The 18,157-nt window shown below is 38.7% G+C and overlaps 8 protein-coding genes across 8 annotated transcripts; 7 read left to right on the top strand and 1 right to left on the bottom strand.

Annotated features, from left to right (window-relative positions):
* The first annotated feature begins 113 nt into the window (after positions 1-113).
* Positions 114-2,149, top strand: SOCG_03005 (DNA replication ATPase). The gene is made up of 6 exons (XM_013161495.1): positions 114-226; positions 274-978; positions 1,030-1,060; positions 1,101-1,118; positions 1,159-1,930; positions 1,991-2,149. The coding sequence occupies exons 2-6, from the start codon at positions 381-383 to the stop codon at positions 2,072-2,074; spliced, it is 1,503 nt and encodes a 500-aa protein (XP_013016949.1). The 5' UTR covers positions 114-226; positions 274-380; the 3' UTR covers positions 2,075-2,149.
* On the top strand, positions 2,144-5,622 carry SOCG_03006 (RecQ type DNA helicase Hrq1). Its single transcript, XM_013161496.1, has 2 exons — positions 2,144-5,278; positions 5,335-5,622. Exons 1-2 carry the CDS (start codon positions 2,203-2,205, stop codon positions 5,448-5,450), a joined length of 3,192 nt encoding a protein of 1,063 aa, XP_013016950.1. The 5' UTR covers positions 2,144-2,202; the 3' UTR covers positions 5,451-5,622.
* Positions 5,556-7,038, top strand: SOCG_03007 (ribosomal protein subunit L51-b). The gene has a single exon (XM_013161497.1). The coding sequence runs from the start codon at positions 5,685-5,687 to the stop codon at positions 6,585-6,587; it is 903 nt and encodes a 300-aa protein (XP_013016951.1). The 5' UTR covers positions 5,556-5,684; the 3' UTR covers positions 6,588-7,038.
* SOCG_03008 (WIP protein) lies at positions 7,038-11,027 on the bottom strand. The gene has a single exon (XM_013161498.1). It carries the CDS (start codon positions 10,585-10,587, stop codon positions 7,285-7,287), a length of 3,303 nt encoding a protein of 1,100 aa, XP_013016952.1. The 5' UTR covers positions 10,588-11,027; the 3' UTR covers positions 7,038-7,284.
* A 1,214-nt stretch (positions 11,028-12,241) lies between these two features.
* Positions 12,242-12,853, top strand: SOCG_03009 (RNA polymerase II-associated protein Rtr1; the record flags this gene model as incomplete). The annotated part of the gene is made up of 1 exon (XM_013161499.1): positions 12,242-12,853. The coding sequence occupies one exon, from the start codon at positions 12,242-12,244 to the stop codon at positions 12,851-12,853; it is 612 nt and encodes a 203-aa protein (XP_013016953.1).
* A 292-nt stretch (positions 12,854-13,145) lies between these two features.
* On the top strand, positions 13,146-13,829 carry SOCG_03010 (SNARE Sec20; the record flags this gene model as incomplete). Its single annotated transcript, XM_013161500.1, has 1 exon — positions 13,146-13,829. The coding sequence occupies one exon, from the start codon at positions 13,146-13,148 to the stop codon at positions 13,827-13,829; it is 684 nt and encodes a 227-aa protein (XP_013016954.1).
* A 697-nt stretch (positions 13,830-14,526) lies between these two features.
* On the top strand, positions 14,527-16,004 carry SOCG_03011 (uncharacterized protein). Its single transcript, XM_013161501.1, has one exon. The coding sequence runs from the start codon at positions 14,692-14,694 to the stop codon at positions 15,892-15,894; it is 1,203 nt and encodes a 400-aa protein (XP_013016955.1). The 5' UTR covers positions 14,527-14,691; the 3' UTR covers positions 15,895-16,004.
* Positions 16,005-16,074: 70 nt separating this feature from the next.
* SOCG_03012 (phenylalanine-tRNA ligase beta subunit Frs1) lies at positions 16,075-18,153 on the top strand. Its single transcript, XM_013161502.1, has 2 exons — positions 16,075-16,210; positions 16,273-18,153. Exons 1-2 carry the CDS (start codon positions 16,153-16,155, stop codon positions 17,982-17,984), a joined length of 1,770 nt encoding a protein of 589 aa, XP_013016956.1. The 5' UTR covers positions 16,075-16,152; the 3' UTR covers positions 17,985-18,153.
* The last annotated feature ends 4 nt before the right edge of the window (positions 18,154-18,157 follow it).

Here is an 18,157-nt window from a genome sequence, read left to right on the forward strand (position 1 = left end):
AACTATGTCTCCTAATGATGCTGTTTTTGCATTGGCGCATAGACGACTATGTTAGAGAATAAGCTAAGATGACGAGTTTGTTAAAATTTATGTATCTAGGTAAAGATTTTTATGATTACTTAATAAGATAAAGCTTTGTCGAAAATACTTTTATTCTCATCATACTCCTGCTAAAAGTTCTCGGATTTACTACTCAGCATCACACTTCAAACTTCTAGTGGTTTAGGTATTTGGATTAAAAAACTTTTATAAGAATTTTACTAAAGAGTTAAGGGTTAATTAATTAGACCTCTGAACTTGGAAGTGCCCAAATTTACATTCAAAAAGCACCATATATTAGACGCGTTCAGAATCTTTCATAGCAAATAAGTCGCGTCAAAATGTTAAAAAACGAGGAAGGTCAAAAGTGTAATTGTCCAACTTGTGGTCAAGAAGTCGACTTATCAGATATTAATGCTCACTTAGATTCTCATTTCGAAACATCTTCAGTATCATCCCCTCCGAAACAAGTTTCACCATTCTTTAAAAAAGAAAAACCCAGTCCTTTCAAACGAAATGCTCCTACCTCCTTTCCTTCTCAGGCGTCTGCTACTCCTTCGTCTGCCAAAAAACCAAAAACTTCTAAAAGAGATATACGACCTCTCGCTGAACGCGCAAGACCGACAACTCTGGACGATTATGTCGGTCAAGAGGAATTAGTAGGTTCTCGAGGAGTAATTCGAAATATGATAGAACATGATGAATGCCCTTCTATGATTCTATGGGGCAATAGCGGTACTGGAAAAACTACTCTAGCTAGAATTATTGCAGCTACTACGAAATCAAGATTTTTAGAGGTCTCAGCTACTTCGGTTTCTGTGCAAGAATGTCGAAAAATATTTGAGGAGTCTCAAAATCATCTTCGGTTAACTGGAAGCAAGACCATAGTGTTTCTTGACGAAGTACATCGCTTCAATAGAGCGCAACAAGATATATTCTGTATGAAATCTGCTTTATTACGAAATCTATATACTAACTTGTACATAATAGTGCCTTTAGTTGAGAAAGGTTCAATCACATTGTAAGTTATATTATGTTCAAAACAATTCTAACTGATATAGAATAGGCGCTACTACCGAGTACGTATATGATATTTAAAAATGCTTTGCTAATCTGTAGGAACCCTTCATTTCGTCTTAACTCTGCTCTCATTTCACGTTGCCCGGTATTTGTCTTAAAAAAGTTGGATAAAAGTCATGTTTTGAAGATTTTGGAACACGGTTGCCAATTAGAAAAAGATCGACTTGGTGAAATACCAAATATTGATCCTTCAATATTGGAATACGTTTCAGCTATCACTGATGGAGACGCTAGAATGGCTCTAAATTGCCTAGAAATGGCTATAGGATTATTGCGTCAAGGTCCGATTACGCTGGAAGAAATTAAGGAAAAGTTAGTGCGCTCCTCAGCTGTGTATGATCGCGTGGGTGATGTGCACTACGATACCATCTCTGCATTTCATAAATCTGTTCGAGGTTGTGATGTTGATGCTTCTCTTTATTATCTGGGACGTATGTTGGAGTCTGGTGAAGATCCATTGTATGTTGCTCGTAGGATGGTGCGCATCGCTAGCGAGGATATTGGAACCGCTGATAATTCAATGTTGCCATTGGCTTCAAGTACATTTACCTCTGTACAACAGGTTGGGATGCCAGAAGCAGATGTCATATTAGCCCATTGTGCTGTTGCATTGGCGATGGCACCGAAATCTGTAGATGTTTACAAAGCTTACAATAACGTTAAACGATTCCTATCAATGAATCCTGACGCAGGAAGGGCTGAAATTCCTTTGCATATACGAAATGCACCCACTAATCTAATGAAAAACCTAGGTTATCATAAAGGCTACAAATATAATCCGGACTATAAAGATGGTTTAGTCAAGCAAGAGGTTAGTGTTTTTTTCTATTATTTTTTTTTTGTTTTTTTGATATGATACTAATGCCGGTAGTATTTACCTGAATCCATTCGTGATGTCAAATTTTTTAGACTTCCAACTGAGCTATTGGAAGATGAAGACTTAAAAAAAAGATAAATTTTATTAAAAATAGTTTTAAATGATTAATGACATTTTTTATGATCCAGCAGTAGTCTATCTCTTAAGTGGCACCATTACTTGTTATACGTTCTTGAACTAAACTGGCTAGCTCATTTACCCTAGTTATGGTAGATACTCCAGTTAAGCAAGAAGAAGATGTTATACATTTGAATGGATTAAAAAATGAGTCGGATATAAATACCTCATCTTTGCAAAAACCAAAGAGACCGTCAAAAAAACGTAGCCATGAAGGTGAACTTGAGTTATGGAGGCTTCCGCCTGCTTACAATACATTGTTCGACGTATTTAAGATTATCAATACAACCTATACTTTTCTATATTCAAAAAGTTCTTTAACAATCACGTTTCCCTTGTTAAACTCAAGCATACGTCAATCTTTAAGAAGAGATCTATCACTTTTGGAACTTTCCCAGCTTAAAACAGTTGTTCCAGAGCTAATTGAGTTAAATTACAAGTCACTTGAGAGTTTGATTATGGAAACCAACAAAAATGTCTATGCGGATATGCCAAGACAAACATATACTGATGGCCAACACTCTCAGGAGTCGAATTACATTCTGACAGTTTTTTTGATTCAAACTTCTGAATCTACAGTGAAACGCCAAAAAAAGGAGGGTCCAACTATGAAATCGCGGATTCAAAAAGGGAAATTTGACATAAACGCATTAAAAAAGGAAATTGACAATCGCAATGCAATTTTCTCAAAAGGTTTACAAAAGCTTTTAAGGTTTTGTAGTTCTAAAAGGATAGATCCGGAAAAGCATTTGATTGAAGAAGCTGAAAAAAGGATACCTACTCCCCCCGATGCTGTAGCAAACTCTCCGTTAAAGGCAGGTGAGGACCATGAACTGAAAGCTCCATCTTCAATTGAAGATGTCTTAGTGAACTTGGCTGAGGAAGGTACTTATGAAGGTCAGATAGTCCGAGAAAGTCTATATCAATACCCTGCTGTAGAACCACGATTTGGGAATTTGAAGCGTAATCTTTCACAAAGCTTGGTAAATGCCTTATATAGCTCTAAAAATATTGAGAGACTATATTCTCATCAAGTAGATGCAATTAATGCTCTCTGGGAAAATTTGCATGTCATCGTTTCAACTGGTACTTCTAGTGGAAAGTCTTTGATTTATCAGATACCTATTTTGGATGAATTGGAAAAAGATATAAAATCTACTTCCTTTTTCGTATTTCCAACAAAGGCTTTGGCACAAGATCAGAAACGATCTTTAATGGATGTTTTAAGTTATATGCCTTCATTAGCTCATATACGGATTGATACATTTGATGGTGATACACCAATTGAGGCAAGAAATGGAATTATTGAGAATGCAACTATTATTTTTACAAATCCGGATATGTTGCACCAGACAATACTACCAAACCATCGTCGATGGGATAGATTTTTCAAAAACTTAAAGCTTTTTGTACTTGATGAAGCACATATTTATAACGGTATTTTTGGTGTTCATGTTGCTATGATTATGAGACGGTTAAGAAGGATAGTAGAATACTATCATAACGATCGGTACAGATTTATCTCTTGTTCGGCTACAATTGAACAACCTGTGCGCCATATGAATATGATTTTTGGAGTTAAAAATGTGAAACTCATAGATTACACAGCTTCCCCCTCGGGTGCGAAACATTTCTTAATGTGGAATCCACCTTTGGTAGATAAGAATAATGTTAATTCGGGAAGGAAACCGGCGATTATGGAAGCTGCTAATTTACTTATTTATCTTTGTGAGAGGAAAGTTCGTACTATAGTATTCTGCCGCATTCGTAAAGCTTGCGAATCGCTGATGAGATTGGTACGAGGACAACTAAAGGCATCTCATAAAGAATACTTATTAGAGAAAATCCAAAGCTATAGAGCTGGGTATACAGTTCAAGAGAGGAGAAAAATAGAAAAAGAAATGTTTTGTGGTAACCTCTACGGAATCGTTGCAACGAACGCCCTCGAATTAGGTATCGACATAGGCTCCTTAGATGCGGCCATTACCGTTGGTTTTCCAAGCTCATTATCTAATCTTCGACAACAATTTGGAAGGGCCGGAAGACGTAATAAATCTTCAATGGCCATATACGTAGTGGAAACGTTCCCCGTGGATCAATATTACTTGCAACACCCTACCTTAATTCACACACATCCTAACGCACAGCTAACATTGGATCTCGATAATGAAGTTTTGATGGCAAATCATCTGCAATGTGCCGCCTTTGAGCTGCCAATAAACACAATGAGCGACAGTCGATTTTTTGAGGGTGAGTTATTTGAAATTTGCAAAAATCACTTGGCAGAAAAAGAAAACGACTTGTTTTTACCTCACCCAAAATTCCTGCCTTTTCCTGCAGCCCAAGTACAAATTCGCAACATAAATGAAGATATGTATACCTTGGTTGATGTAACCGACGACAAAAACGTTGTTTTAGAGCAACTGGAACCATTTCGTGTTATGCTTGGTGCTTATGAAGGTGCTGTTTATGTATATCAAGGAAAGACATTCATAGTGAAATCGTTGAATATATCAAGAAGGTTAATTACCTGTCACAGGGTAGACGTAGAATGGTCTACTCTTCAAAGAGATTACACTGACGTTGATCCCCAACGGAATCTAGGAAGGAAAACCCTGCAGTCAGGTAATATTAATGTTTTTCAAGGAATCGTCTCAGTGACGTTACATGTGTTTGGCTATTTCAAAGTTAATAAACAGAGAGACATACTGGACGTTGTTGATATCGTGGATAACCCAGTTGAAATGATTAGCCGTGGATTTTGGATTGATGTTCCATGGCATATTGTAGAGATGTTATCATGGAAAAAAATCAATGGCGCAGCAAGTATACATGCTGCTCAGCATGCACTTATGTCTTTAATGCCAATATTTTCTGGAAATGGCGGAAACGATATAAAAACGGAATGCAAATCAGGTGAAAAAGAATTCAAGCAAGAAGCTAGTGAAAGAAGAAGACCATCACGACTAATTTTTTACGATAATTGTGGTGAATGCGGTGGAGCAGACTTGTGTAAAAAAGCCTATACGTACATTGATGAATTGATGATTATGGCGGTAGATCGTCTGCAAAACTGTGGATGTAAAATACGCGAAGGTTGTCCTCAATGTATTACAAGCATCCAATTTGAAGGAGGAATTTGCTCTGGAGAAGTATTAGACAAATGTGAGTTTTTATTTGGTTTGAAATATGTATCAAGTATACTAATACTATTATTCTAGGGGGAGCACTTATACTTTTAAAAATGCTAATCGGTCAGAATGTTAATCTTGATCTTTACCCGGATGGACCAGAGGTAGACGAATATCACGCATTAAGGACACTTATACCAACATAACTATATGTATTAATTCAATGATTCCTACTTCTTGCTGAAAGTTTGCTTTATAGGAAGCTCAGAGAGTATGCTCCACAACCCTACCCTAATGTCAAGGATGGCATCTACTCCGTCAGCATACGTTCCTTTTTTACCATTTACTAAGTCAGATATTCCGTTTAACAAGGTCGCTTATTTGATCTTGCAAAAATAAGTAAAACTTTCTTTTCACATAAAAAAGAAGAAAGAAAAGACATGAGTTTTGCTTATCTATTACGAAATTCGAGGGCCGCATCTTTGACAAAATGTTTTCAAGAGTCTAATACATCCACGGCAAACAGCCTGTTTCCTTTACAACAATCATTAACTACAAAACAAGCAGATGGGGCTCGCGGGGATTGGGGCTGTAAACGGAATCTACCCAAGGTGAAAACAAGATATATTTCCATAAATGAGCTGGATAGTGTTTACAACCAAATGGATTTTAAGTCAAGCGCACGATTCGTTCGCCTTTTACGAAATTGGTTCGATGCTGGATTTGTACGAGATCCGGCAGAGCAAGCAATAGCTGAGGAGTTGGCTAAGGATTCCAAAACAATTGAACCAAAGAATCGCAATCGATTCAGTTCTCACACTCAAAAGTCAATTGATTTTACTCCTATAGAAAACCCGAATTTCAGAAAGTTCAATGTAGCCGGTGGCATGCAGTATAGCAACGTGCCTCTTATAACTTCACATGTTACCCCCAATTATGAGTCTGATAGTGGATACCACCATCGCAGACTGACTGCTCATATCCTGAATTCAGACGCTTCTACTGCTCATTATGGTTTAAGCGGTTTGGTTCTTAGATTACCCAAAACCCGTACCGTGTCTCGCAATAGGACTTTCCCACTTTTTTCCAGGGAATACCGGATTTCGTATACTATGTACAAAAATGGACAACTGCGTGTTGCACCTTATTCAGGACCTTATCTCGGAGGCCAAGGTGTTTTTGCTTTGGAACCTGATGAGTTGAACTCCTTTTTCTATAAAGACCTGAAAGCGGTAGCTGAAGAGCCTGTCATGACAGGCAGCACTGAATATACAAGAAAAAATCTGGCAGTTAATCTTGACGTTGAAGACGCATCTGATCCATCACCTAAAACCTCGTCGTAATGTTTCCTTTTATTCCTTCAGAACTTGTAAATTACTACCCTCTCTTTAATTTCCCTTTCTCTACGCTGATTTACTTGTTAGGATTTTTTGCTAGCACAAAATGTCATATCTTCCTCTCTATTTTCCAGCTATACCCATGTTTTTGACCGGTTACGATGATGTTCCAATTCTTTCCGGAATCTTCATATGTTATTTATTACTTATAAATGGTTTTCTGCTTACGTTATCAATATTTTTGATTAGCCTTTCACTACTATCCTTCGTTTCTACTGCAACTAATTTTCTGAGTTTACTCATAATTTCATTCATGAGTAAACTCAAAATAATCTTAATATGTACAAGTGCAGAATCCAATGGGATTGACTATAAACACTAATTTCAAAGTTATTGTATATTAAATAAAATGCGATAGAAGAAAACAAGTCTTTAATGAGTGAAAAAATAGGTCTACAACTTCATTATGTTTATGTGCATTAGAACATACAACTTGATAGATTTGTAAAACTTAATACATCACTAATGTCTCAACATAAATTTAAAATACCACTCGTTATAATATAAGTAAATAAATGTAGTCAGGTATCATATGTATGATAAGGACTCTTAAAGTCAATTATCGAAGAATAAAAAAATGCATAAAATGAACGTAAATCATCCAAAAATAAACGCTTTAAAGTTGACGAAGGATGGCTTGTTTCTAATTCCAGCCTAACCAGGATCGTCGCATTGTTCGCCAAACTGTTATTTTACCACTCTTCAAATCACCAAGCTTATAACTAACTAATGAAACCTTCTTCGACTCACGTCCCTGTTCTAAAGAGCGTATCTTCATCTTTGAAACTTCCCACTCAGCAACGATGCCAATATGAATTGGCCTTCCTACTTCAAAAGCGTATTTGTGACGAAGCGTTCCTTTCTGGCCGCTCAATTTAACGTTCTCAAAGGTTACGATATCTCCAGGTTTGATCTCACCATTTTGTTGAATAGTAACATTTGATTCATTAGCATACACGATAGCACCGAAAGTACGCTTATTTATAGGCTCGATGTTTTGAGTAAGATTATCAAGTACAGAACTCACAAATGAGAATGCACTACCATCTCCAACAGTAAGCCCCTGAGAAGCTTTTGCTTTCCTCAGTATAGAGTTACCGTAGCATTCAAATTCTTGGGCAAGACGTTCCTTAGATGGTTGCGCTGGAGGGGCCAATTGTAGTTGTGAAAGTTGAGTTACATAGTGCGTAGCAGGATTAAAAGTGGAGGTCAAAACCGTCTGACTATAGTCATGAAATAAGATGTGTATAGACTTGAAATGTTTGTTTGGACCAGTCGTACCTTCCCTAATCATGTACAAAACAGAATCTCCCAAATCCACTACGGACTTGGGAACTGTGTTAGAGTCAAGCCACCATTTCTGTTCAGCACAGGTATCTACAATCTTAGCAACATAAGCATCACTGAATGGACCATTTGTAGCAACAATAGAAGGTCGTTTAACAGAAGCGGTAGACCTTATTGACTTTTGTGATGATCTCTGAATGAGAGGAGGAGGATTGACATCAGGGGCTTGGCGTGTAGACATAGATGAAATCGAATTTCTTGAAATGGAATCGTTACTTTGTGGTATAGCAGTAGGACTTATTTCCTGATTGTTGGGTTCTGAGATTTGTGAAATACTCGTACTTGATACACTCTTAACATCTTGTGAAGAAAAAGGAGATACTGGCGCAGGTGGCATATCACCCGTAGGCGGAGGCACCGGGGGTAGAACCGTAGACGGAGCAGGAGGAGCCTGATGACCACCGAGCGGAGGAACCGGAGGAGACGAAGCTGGAGCTGGTAGTACTGGACCTTTCGATGCCTCGGTTTTGTTCACAGAAACAGGGGGTGGAGGTGGTATGGAAGGAGGCGCTACTGGACGAGGACCCGATGCTTTTCTCCCAGTAGAAGAAGGACGAACGAGCCTTGTAGGCAAACGCATATTGTTTCCTAATTGTGTAATATCCTGGGTCAGAGAATTCTGATTGGTCTCGGGTATCGGCGCAGAAGGAGAGTTGGACGATTCATGACGGGATCCTTCAGACTTGACATTGGGAACAGGAGGAGGCGAAACTGAAGGAATTTTCGGCTCAGAATTCACAGGAAACACTGGAATCGGAGGTGGAGATGTCGTAGGCACGCTCGGAGTTGGAGCAACAATGCTTGACTTACGCTCGGTACGAATAGAATTTGTAGAACCATCGTCATCCTCCACAGGATCTGCAGGCACAGGAACCGCAGGAAGAGGATGACCAGTAAGAGAATCTGGGGAATCCGGTTCTTCAGGGCTATCGGCTTCGTCTGGTTCATCAGAAAGAACAGGTCGGCCACCTGAAGTAGAAATTGAAACAGGGTTTCGCAAGGACGAAGCAGTAGAGGGCTTAGACTGGTGACCTGGAACAAATTTCGTGTTCAACTGTCTCTTTGGCTGAATGAATTCGCTATCACCAAACTCACCAGAAGGAGTTTTGGGTAAAGGCGGGGGGCTAAATATACGAGGAACTGCAGGCAAATCATCTAATTCGTCGTTAAAATTGGCAAGAGTCTGCATTTTGTTAAACTTTATAGATGGAAATGTTGAAAGAGAAGGGCGGTGAGTAGAACGTTGAGATGGTGCTCTTTCCATATCCGAAACCTGAGATTCTGAGACTTCCGTGATACGACTGGGCAATCTCCTCTCTGCAAAGTCATTATTGTTGGAAGAATGGTTCCAATCAGGTGATTGCTCACGACTGTTCAATGATCGAGGAGGTGAAATCGGTGAATTTGCGGCAGACTCAACGTCTGCAGCGGTTCCACCCACTGTATCCTTTGGAGGATCAATGGAATCGATAACTTTACGAACGGCATGAGCAGGATCAACTGAAGAAGTAGAAGAGTTATTGGCATGAGGTGGTTTAAGACGTGCAATAACGGGAGTCTGTGAAAAGGGCAATACCTCTTCTGTCTGAGGATTCCTTTGGTGGTTAAAATCAGTGATAATGGAAGGAGGAGACGTTTGTTCTTTTTTCTCTTGCCTCTCTACATTCTCGGAATCTGAAATATGTTCCACTGAGCCAGGAAGAGCAGTATTCTGAGAACTGTTTGAAATGTTGTCATTCATCTTTGGCTCAGAGTAATCTTCCTTGTAGGTAGAAGGTTCTGGATAACCTTGGTCAGGTGTAGTAGATTTTCCCCAAGGAACAGCAGACTCTTGAGATTTGTTAAAACTTGAGTCTGGGTATGTTTGATTAGTGAAAGGTTGGCGCTCATGCTCATGCTCATGTTCTTGGTTTTCTAAAGGTAAAGCAGACTCAGACTCTTGTTTGGTCTGACTAGAATCGGGCTTTGTAAAACTGTCGATAGGTTGACGTTCCTGCTCTGTTTCTGGTCCCGGGCTCTTTTTCAATGACTTCAACTGGGGAGGGGGAGCCATTCCTGGTAAACCAAAAGCTTGCATACCAAGACCGCCGCTCATTTTCGCCATACGTTCGCGTAGAGCGATACGACGTGATAACTCAGGATCTGTATCTTCATTCTTTTCTTCTTCTGAGTTTTTTACATCTTTCAAATGCTCAGATGCTTCAGCAAAAGAAGACTCAGAGTCAGCATCCGCATAGTCTTGGGAATCTTCTTCCTGATAATGAGTGGATTCATTGTCAGGATGTGTTGACGGAGCTTCCATGGGTTCATCTAAAGAATGTGGTTTTGATATAGATAGCTTGGATTGGATTTCCCGCGCTACAGCACTAGTAGGATCAGAAGAAAGTTTGCGAGTCTCAGCAACAGGTTCCTCGGCGGGTTCAGTGTTTGTGTTTGTGTTGTCTAAGAATGATGATTCTACTGAAGGAAACGCGTCGGACGTAACATCGGGAAGATCTGTTCCTTTTGAAGAGGGGTCAGCAGAACTGCGGATCATGGGAGGCTGTTCGTCGGAAGAAAGGTGAGGATGTGAGTCAGTAGGAGGGAACGAATTGGACATTGAGAATAAAGAGTCTAAAAACGGGAGCTTGTATTATATATTAGGCCTTTTATATAGTTCGCTGAGCTCAACAGCAATTAAACGGAATCTGTACCCACACCAGTCAAAGGAAGCCAGTATTTTCTTGATCGTTTCTGAAGGAATAGATGACGCTTCTGAATTAGATATAACAGTTACAATAAAAAATCGAACAACTTTGAATACCGTTGATTGTGTCTAGATCCGTAAACGACCGTGATAAATAAAAAAAATAAAACAAAGGAATACCACTCTTAAACAGGAATGGGTAAATTAAAAAAATATTAAAATACCGTGAAGATGAAAAAGAGACAGTAATTCTCTGTTTACAGTGCGGTGTTGTTGGAAATGGTGGTAGTAGGCAGGTGTGGAATCAGTGGTTGTTGAGGGTCACCACCTATTAACGGTGTAACTCATTGACCCTTGAAAGAAGTGGCAGGATGTAGTAAGGGAACCAAACAGGAATGAGGTCACAAGAGCAATCTACTTGAGAGGTAAAAGGAAGGCTATGAAGTTGAGCTAGCTCCTGTCAATAATGACGAAGAAATAGGCGTTCTTTATGTTGTTTACGGCCAAGAAAGATGAAAAGATATTGCAGCCAAAGCTAATAGTTCGATTTAGTTGTAAGAATTTTAATGGTAAAATTATGTCAAAGTATTTTGTCAATAAAGCAGTTGATATACTAGGATTGTTTATATGAACCGACTTGATCAAGTCAGGCTAGAGGAATTGAAAAGTTATTTACAAAATGAGTACCATTTGTACTGTATGTAAGTCTGAAAGTAGCTTACAAGACCAGAGAAATTGAGGTTGTATATTACAGAAGACAAGATTTTCTTATACAGACGTATCGAGAGAATAGCAATTTTTGTAAACCGGCAAGAAGCCTACATACTCTAGCTATGAAATGAATTTGCTATTTCGGTAACGTCTTTCTTCCAAAAGCTTTGTTTCTTCAGTTACAACGAAAGCTCCTACTACCAGTAAGTTCGTTAAAGTGTTATCCAGGTGTAACATGGATTCTTTAGTATTTAAAAAATAAACAATAAATTAAAATAATAATTGAAGAAGCTAAAGAATTCTTTAAACCTGAACGCTCAGCTATCCATAATACCAGACTTGCTTTCTAAAAACAACATACATAAAGAATTATGGCAGTTCTTTATTCCAAAGGAAAGGTGTATACTGAAAGCCAAAAAAATTAATGTTTGTTTCAATGAATCTACTGCTAATAAATAATAGCTGAAGATACTTTCTTGTTCTAATATAACTACCTTTTTGTTTATTTATCAGTGCACTGGAGTGAATTTTGGAGGACCATCATTAGTAAACATTTTGTATCAAATCCATTCCAAAACGTTTTGACTGCCGCAAATAAAGAAAAAAATAAATGTTTATATACTCTGAATCTATTGTATTCAGCTAATAGTTTACTAATGATGGAAGTGATTTATGTCGCGCTTTCACCAAAGAAAACTGGATTCAAACTATGTCTCGTTAAATATCGTTAACATGCATTATGAATATAGAAACCTTTCTTTATTGTATTTTACGATTTCAAACACGAGAAAATTCCCATCGATTTTTGTAAGTAAAATGAAATCTCCTCTATGCCATAAAAGCGTGATCTTAATTCATGTCTTCCCAAAAATCAATTCTAAAAAAGAAAGAGAGTGTTGAAGTTCAAAAGAACAATCGAATAAAAAAATGGTCGAAAGACCTCATTCAAGAAGCGAAAAATCGATTGGAGTATGACAATTTTGTGTTGGAATGGATTGAAAAGCTCGTTGATCCTGTTGATGAACGTACGTTGGATGAAGCACGCGAATTTTTGAGAAAGTCTGATTACGATCAGATTGTGAAAGAACGAAAACTAGCACATGTATGTGGCTATCCAGTTTGTGAGAACGCGCCGCGACAACAGACGCGTTATCGTCTCGAAAGCCAAGGAATGGTTCGTTATGCTGGACTGAATTATTACTGCTCGAAAAAATGCTTTCTGGACAGCTGTAACTTTATGGTGAACTTGAGTGACGAACCGCTCTGGATTCGTGAACGAGCCCGGAAAGTCCTGCAGCATCGCTTCGATCCGAATAAAGAAAACAGCTTTCAACTAAAATTAGAATCTGAAGACGTTGAAAATGTTCGCATGCTTCTTCAAGGACTTCCTGTTGGTTCCAAAGAAGTTATTGGTGATATTGTCGAACATCCTCCAAGCTCAGTGGTGAACAATCAGAAGCCAGATTAATTTTGGTTTGATATGAAGGGTAAAAAAAAACTAAACAAAGAAAAAGACATTATGTGAAAAATGGGTTTTGTATATAGCGTTTTATGAATCACTGCTCCCTTACTTGGATCCTCTGTCTTTACTGTCCAAGTACCACGCTGTATGGTGTGAGATTAGGAAACTAGCAATTCACTTGCAAATTCCAAAGAATTTTTCTTTTCTTTTTACTTTTATTGATTAAAAAGATTAATTTTAGGAAATTCGCTACGCTTTCTACTTGTGTAGATCCCCTCTTTGCATAATTATACAGCTCATGGCAGAAATCTTGCATTTGCTGGAATCAAAGGTCTCTGAATTACAGAGAGCCGAAACTTCCCAAGAGCTAAAACTTTATCTTCGTGATTTTCGGCGATTGTGGGAGTTGGCCCGTGTGGAATTCGAGTATTCTTCTGTGGACTTGGATTCAACTTTGCGCTATGAGAAAACAGTTCAAGAGTATTTGCGACTAAAAAGGCGTTTTAGAGACAAGATAGCAGCTGGAATTCCTTGGGTATCTATTGTATCAGAATTGAACGCTCTTTCCAATGTGTCTCAGGAATCGCAGAGATCACCATCGGAAAAGACTGAAGTAGAGCATAAAGATACTGAACTTATGACGACCGATGATATGCATTTGACAAGTGCAAGTCAGGTGACTACTGCGATGAGAGATCTTCATGTACAAATGGTACAAGCGGTAGACATGAGTGCAGCAAATTCAAATGAACTGGCTTCAAGCACTAGTTTATTGGAGAGCTTGCAAGAAAAATATTTTGGTGTCGAAGATGTTTTATATGCCAGCAAAAAGATTATGAGATCGCTTAAATTTAATGACCAGAAAGATTATTACCTTGTGATCTCTGGATTTGGCTTTTTTATGTTTGTTGTGTTTTATCTTGTGTGGAAAAGGATTGTTTGGCCGATTTTATCCATGTTTTTCTGGTTTCTGAGATGGTGATTACGACTCTGTCCTGTCTTTACGGTTGAAATAAAGCCCTAGGGTGGAACAACCCAGAAAGTAGCACCTAACAGCTTCATGCTTCTTTCGCATGTTCTATGATCGGATTTTATGAAAATGTATTTTAATTTGTTTACGGTCTAAATGGTATCATAATTATTAGCATACAGAAGATGTATACACCGTTATCAAGAATGAGTGACTAGGTGTAGGAATATATATATATGCATGGAATGTTGTAAATAGCTAAAACTAATTAAGGTGTAGCATGGTCTTGCAAAGGGCATAGACGTAAAGTTTCTCTTTTCTCATTTGTAAATCTCTCACTAAATTAATGGTAGGTTAACTTGCTCCCAGGGTTTCACGATAGAAAGAAAGTGACGGGTGCATTTGAGAACAATATTAGTATCCTACTTGTTGGGTTTTTACGAATTACCTTCATATCTTGAGTTTTTCCTCTTGAAGAAAGTAACCAAACTGACTGACCATCACTGAGTCTACGACTTTTTGTATGAACAAGTTATTATAGGAGCAGAATACCATGAACAGAAAAGGGAAAATTACGATCATATAATAGTTAGTTGTTTATTTATATTTTTTAATTTATTTTTTTAAAGGAATAACAAACTTGAAATTTTAAATAACGAAAATCTGTTGTCATTATAAAAATATTTGTTGTAATAGTTGTTACTTATTGTTCGTGTTTGACTTCAAAAACCAAAAGACTCAGAAACAAACTTGCTTTCTTCGTATCTTCAACTTTTATTTGATAAATTTGTCTGCTTTTCTATCTTTAGACCATATATACAACTACGGCTTGTTGACCTTCTTTTGAATAGCTCGAAACTAAAATTTACATAACATGCCTGAATCAACCGATTACATGACGGATGAATCCTTTTCTAGTAACTTGGGCACCTCTGTTTTGCATGCAGATGACCCTCTTGCTTTGGAAAACGATGTAGGACCAGCGCTCCATTTATCTACAACTTATTCTTACCCAGGTACAGCTGAAACCTTACAGCCTTATCAAAGCGTCGGTGAAGAAAGCTTCCCTTATTATGTTCGTATTGCAGGAAACAATTGCGACCGTGCTGAGGCTGCTCTCAGTTCTGTCTTGAAGGCCCCAAGCGTCCTATATGGATCAGGCTTGGCTGCCATCTACTCTTTGTTAGCTTACTTAAACCCCAAGAACATAGCTATCCACAAACCTGGTTTTGGTGGTTATTCTGGTACCGTTGGTGTTATCAAACGTATCAATCGCTTGACAGGATTGAGAACCTCTTACATTGATGAAAAATGTGAAGAGATCCATGAAGGTGATGTTATTTGGTTGGAATCTCCCATGAATCCCTTGGGTATAGTCTTTGACATTCGCTACTACAAGGAACTTGCCCAAAAGAAGGGAGCCGTCTTGGTTGTCGACTCCACTTTTGCACCACCTCCAATCCAAGACGCCTTAGCTTTAGGTGCTGATTATGTAGTTCATTCGGTAACCAAATATCTTGGTGGACACACTGATGTATTGGCCGGTGCGACTGCTTCATACAACAAATCTGCCATCCAAACCCTTAAGGGAGATCGTGCTTACCTTGGCAGTATTCTTCACCCCCAGCAATGTTATTTGCTTTTACGTTCACTTCGTACCTATCCTTTGCGTATCGCTAAGCATAGTGAAAATGGCTACTTGGTAGCTAACCACTTGAACAAACTAGCTACTGACCCCGAGTTTGCTGCCAAGAACGGTATTGAAAAGGGCTTGATTCTTGAAGTCTACCACAATTCCTTGCAGAAAGAAGAATTTGTATCGAAAAATTTGACAGGCGGTCATTCTTCATGCTTCAGCTTCCTCGTGAAATCCGAAAAAGTTGCCCGACACGTATGCTGTGATCTCAGATATTTCCACCATGCTACATCCCTTGGAGGAGTTGAAAGTTTGATTGAATGGCGTAAAATGACTGATCCTCACATCGATTCTAGACTCATTCGTATATCCATTGGTATTGAAGATGCCAATGATTTAATTAAGGACTTGAATCGTGTTTTGGCTGCTCTCAGCGCTTAGGATGGGAATGGATTTTTTATACTTGGGTTATTAGTGAGTTCTCATACGCCACTTAGTTTTACATAGATACTGTAGCAAATAATATAAACCTCTCAATCGTTACTCTATTGCTTCATCTTTAAATTTTTTTTGCTCTAAATGGCGAAACATTGTTACTTGACCAGAAAGTGTAGTACCCTTCCCCAACAGTAGGTAAAACTGAGCAGAATCAATTTTGGTTTACCACGGATTCCTTGGAGATTTTGGATTCGGAGCAAAATGCCAACTATTACCTGTGATAAGGAAGAGCTATATAAAGCACTGGGAAAAACTTATAGTACGTAGAAAATTGATAAAAAAAGTAAGTTTTTTGAAGTCGCTGGCTAACATATAAATTAGCTACCCAGGAATTCGATGAATTATGCTTTAAGTTCGGAATCGAGCTTGACGAGGATACTACAAATGATCCCGAAAGAGATCCTTCAGAGCGTCCTGCTTTGAAGATTGAGATTGCTGCGAATCGCTACGATATGCTTTGCATGGAGGGCATTGCTCAAGCTCTGAATGTCTTTAACCACCGTATGGATCCTCCTCAGTACAAATTCCTTCCTGCTACTACTTCTCTTAAAATTTCTCCCGAAACCGCTGATGTTCGTCCTTATTGTGCGGCTGCTATATTGCGGGGTGTGAAGTTTGATCCTATTAGATATCAGAGTTTCATTGCTCTTCAGGATAAGTTACACTCTAACTTGTGTCGTCAAAGAAGTTTGGTAGCTATTGGCACTCATGATTTGTCCAAGATTGAGGGCCCCTTCACTTATGAGGCCTTGAAGCCGGAGGAAATTAACTTTGTTCCACTAAGCCAAACACGTAGCATTAACGGAACAGAGCTTTTGGAATTCTATAAAGACAGCAAGCATCTTGGTCGTTACTTGCACTTAGTTGCTAACTCGCCCAGATACCCCGTCATTTTAGATGCCAAGCGTCGTGTCTGTTCGCTTCCTCCCATTATCAACAGTGATTTCAGTAAAATCAGTGTTGACACCCGTGATGTATTTATTGAATGCACTGCTACCGATAAGACCAAGCTTGACATTGTCATAAACATGATGACTGTTATGTTTACTTGCTATTGCGATGAACCCTTTACTATTGAACCTGTTGAGGTTGTTTCTGAGCATAACAACTGTTCCCGCATGACTCCTAACTTAACACCTGTCCGTTTCGAAGCCGAAACTGATTATTTGAACCAATGCTGCGGTATTTCTTTACCTCGTGAGGAAGTATGCCGACTTCTTACTCGTATGCTGCTCCAGGCTCAGCCTAATCCTTCTGATGAAAAAACCATTTTGGTTGATGTCCCATGTACAAGAGCTGATATTCTTCATCAATGCGATATCATGGAAGATCTTGGTATTTCTTATGGTTTCGACAACCTGAAACATACTTATCCTGATCAAAGTGTCACTTATGGTAAGCCTTTGGAGGTTAATCGCTTGTCTGATATCATTCGCCATGAAGCTGCTCTTGCTGGTTGGTCTGAAGTTTTACCTTTCATTCTTTGCTCTCATGACGAGAACTATGCTTGGTTACGGAAGTTCGATGACTCTCGTGCCATCCAACTAGCCAATCCGAAAACTTTAGAATTCCAAGTTGTTCGTTCTAGTCTTTTGCCTGGAATTCTTAAGACCACCCGTGAAAACCGTACTCATGCATTGCCCATTAAAATATTTGAGGTTAGCGATGTCGCTTTCATTGATGAGACTCAGGAACGCATGACAAGAAACGAACGACATTTCTGTGCTATTCAAGCTGGTTTGAACTCCGGTTTTGAACAGATTCACGGTTTGCTTGATCGTTTGATGCTTATGCTCAACGAAAAGCGCATCTTTAATCCTAAAGAATCTGACGCTCGCGGTTATTGGATTGTACCTGATGATGATGCTACCTTCTTCCCAGGTAGATGCGCTGCTGTATACTATCGTAAGGATCCCGGTACTGCTGGTCTGCGTGTGGGTACATTTGGTGTTGTCCATCCCCTTGTACTGGAAAAATTTGAACTGTCCGTTGCAGCATCCGCTGTTGAACTGGATTTGACACCTTGGATTTAATTTTGACTGACAATTTCAGACAACCTTAAAATAGAAGCAAGAAGTTTACTAGAGTCCTACTATGTGTAAACAATCATTCTGGTTATAGATAAATAAATTTGGGCTTTTTTTGTTTAGTGCTTGATAATGGTAAAGATCCTATTAACGTAGTAAATGGAATTATCTACAAGATG

This window comes from Schizosaccharomyces octosporus (genome assembly GCF_000150505.1).
Source record: "Schizosaccharomyces octosporus yFS286 unplaced genomic scaffold supercont6.1, whole genome shotgun sequence".
In the NCBI taxonomy this organism is placed as follows: domain Eukaryota; kingdom Fungi; phylum Ascomycota; class Schizosaccharomycetes; order Schizosaccharomycetales; family Schizosaccharomycetaceae; genus Schizosaccharomyces; species Schizosaccharomyces octosporus.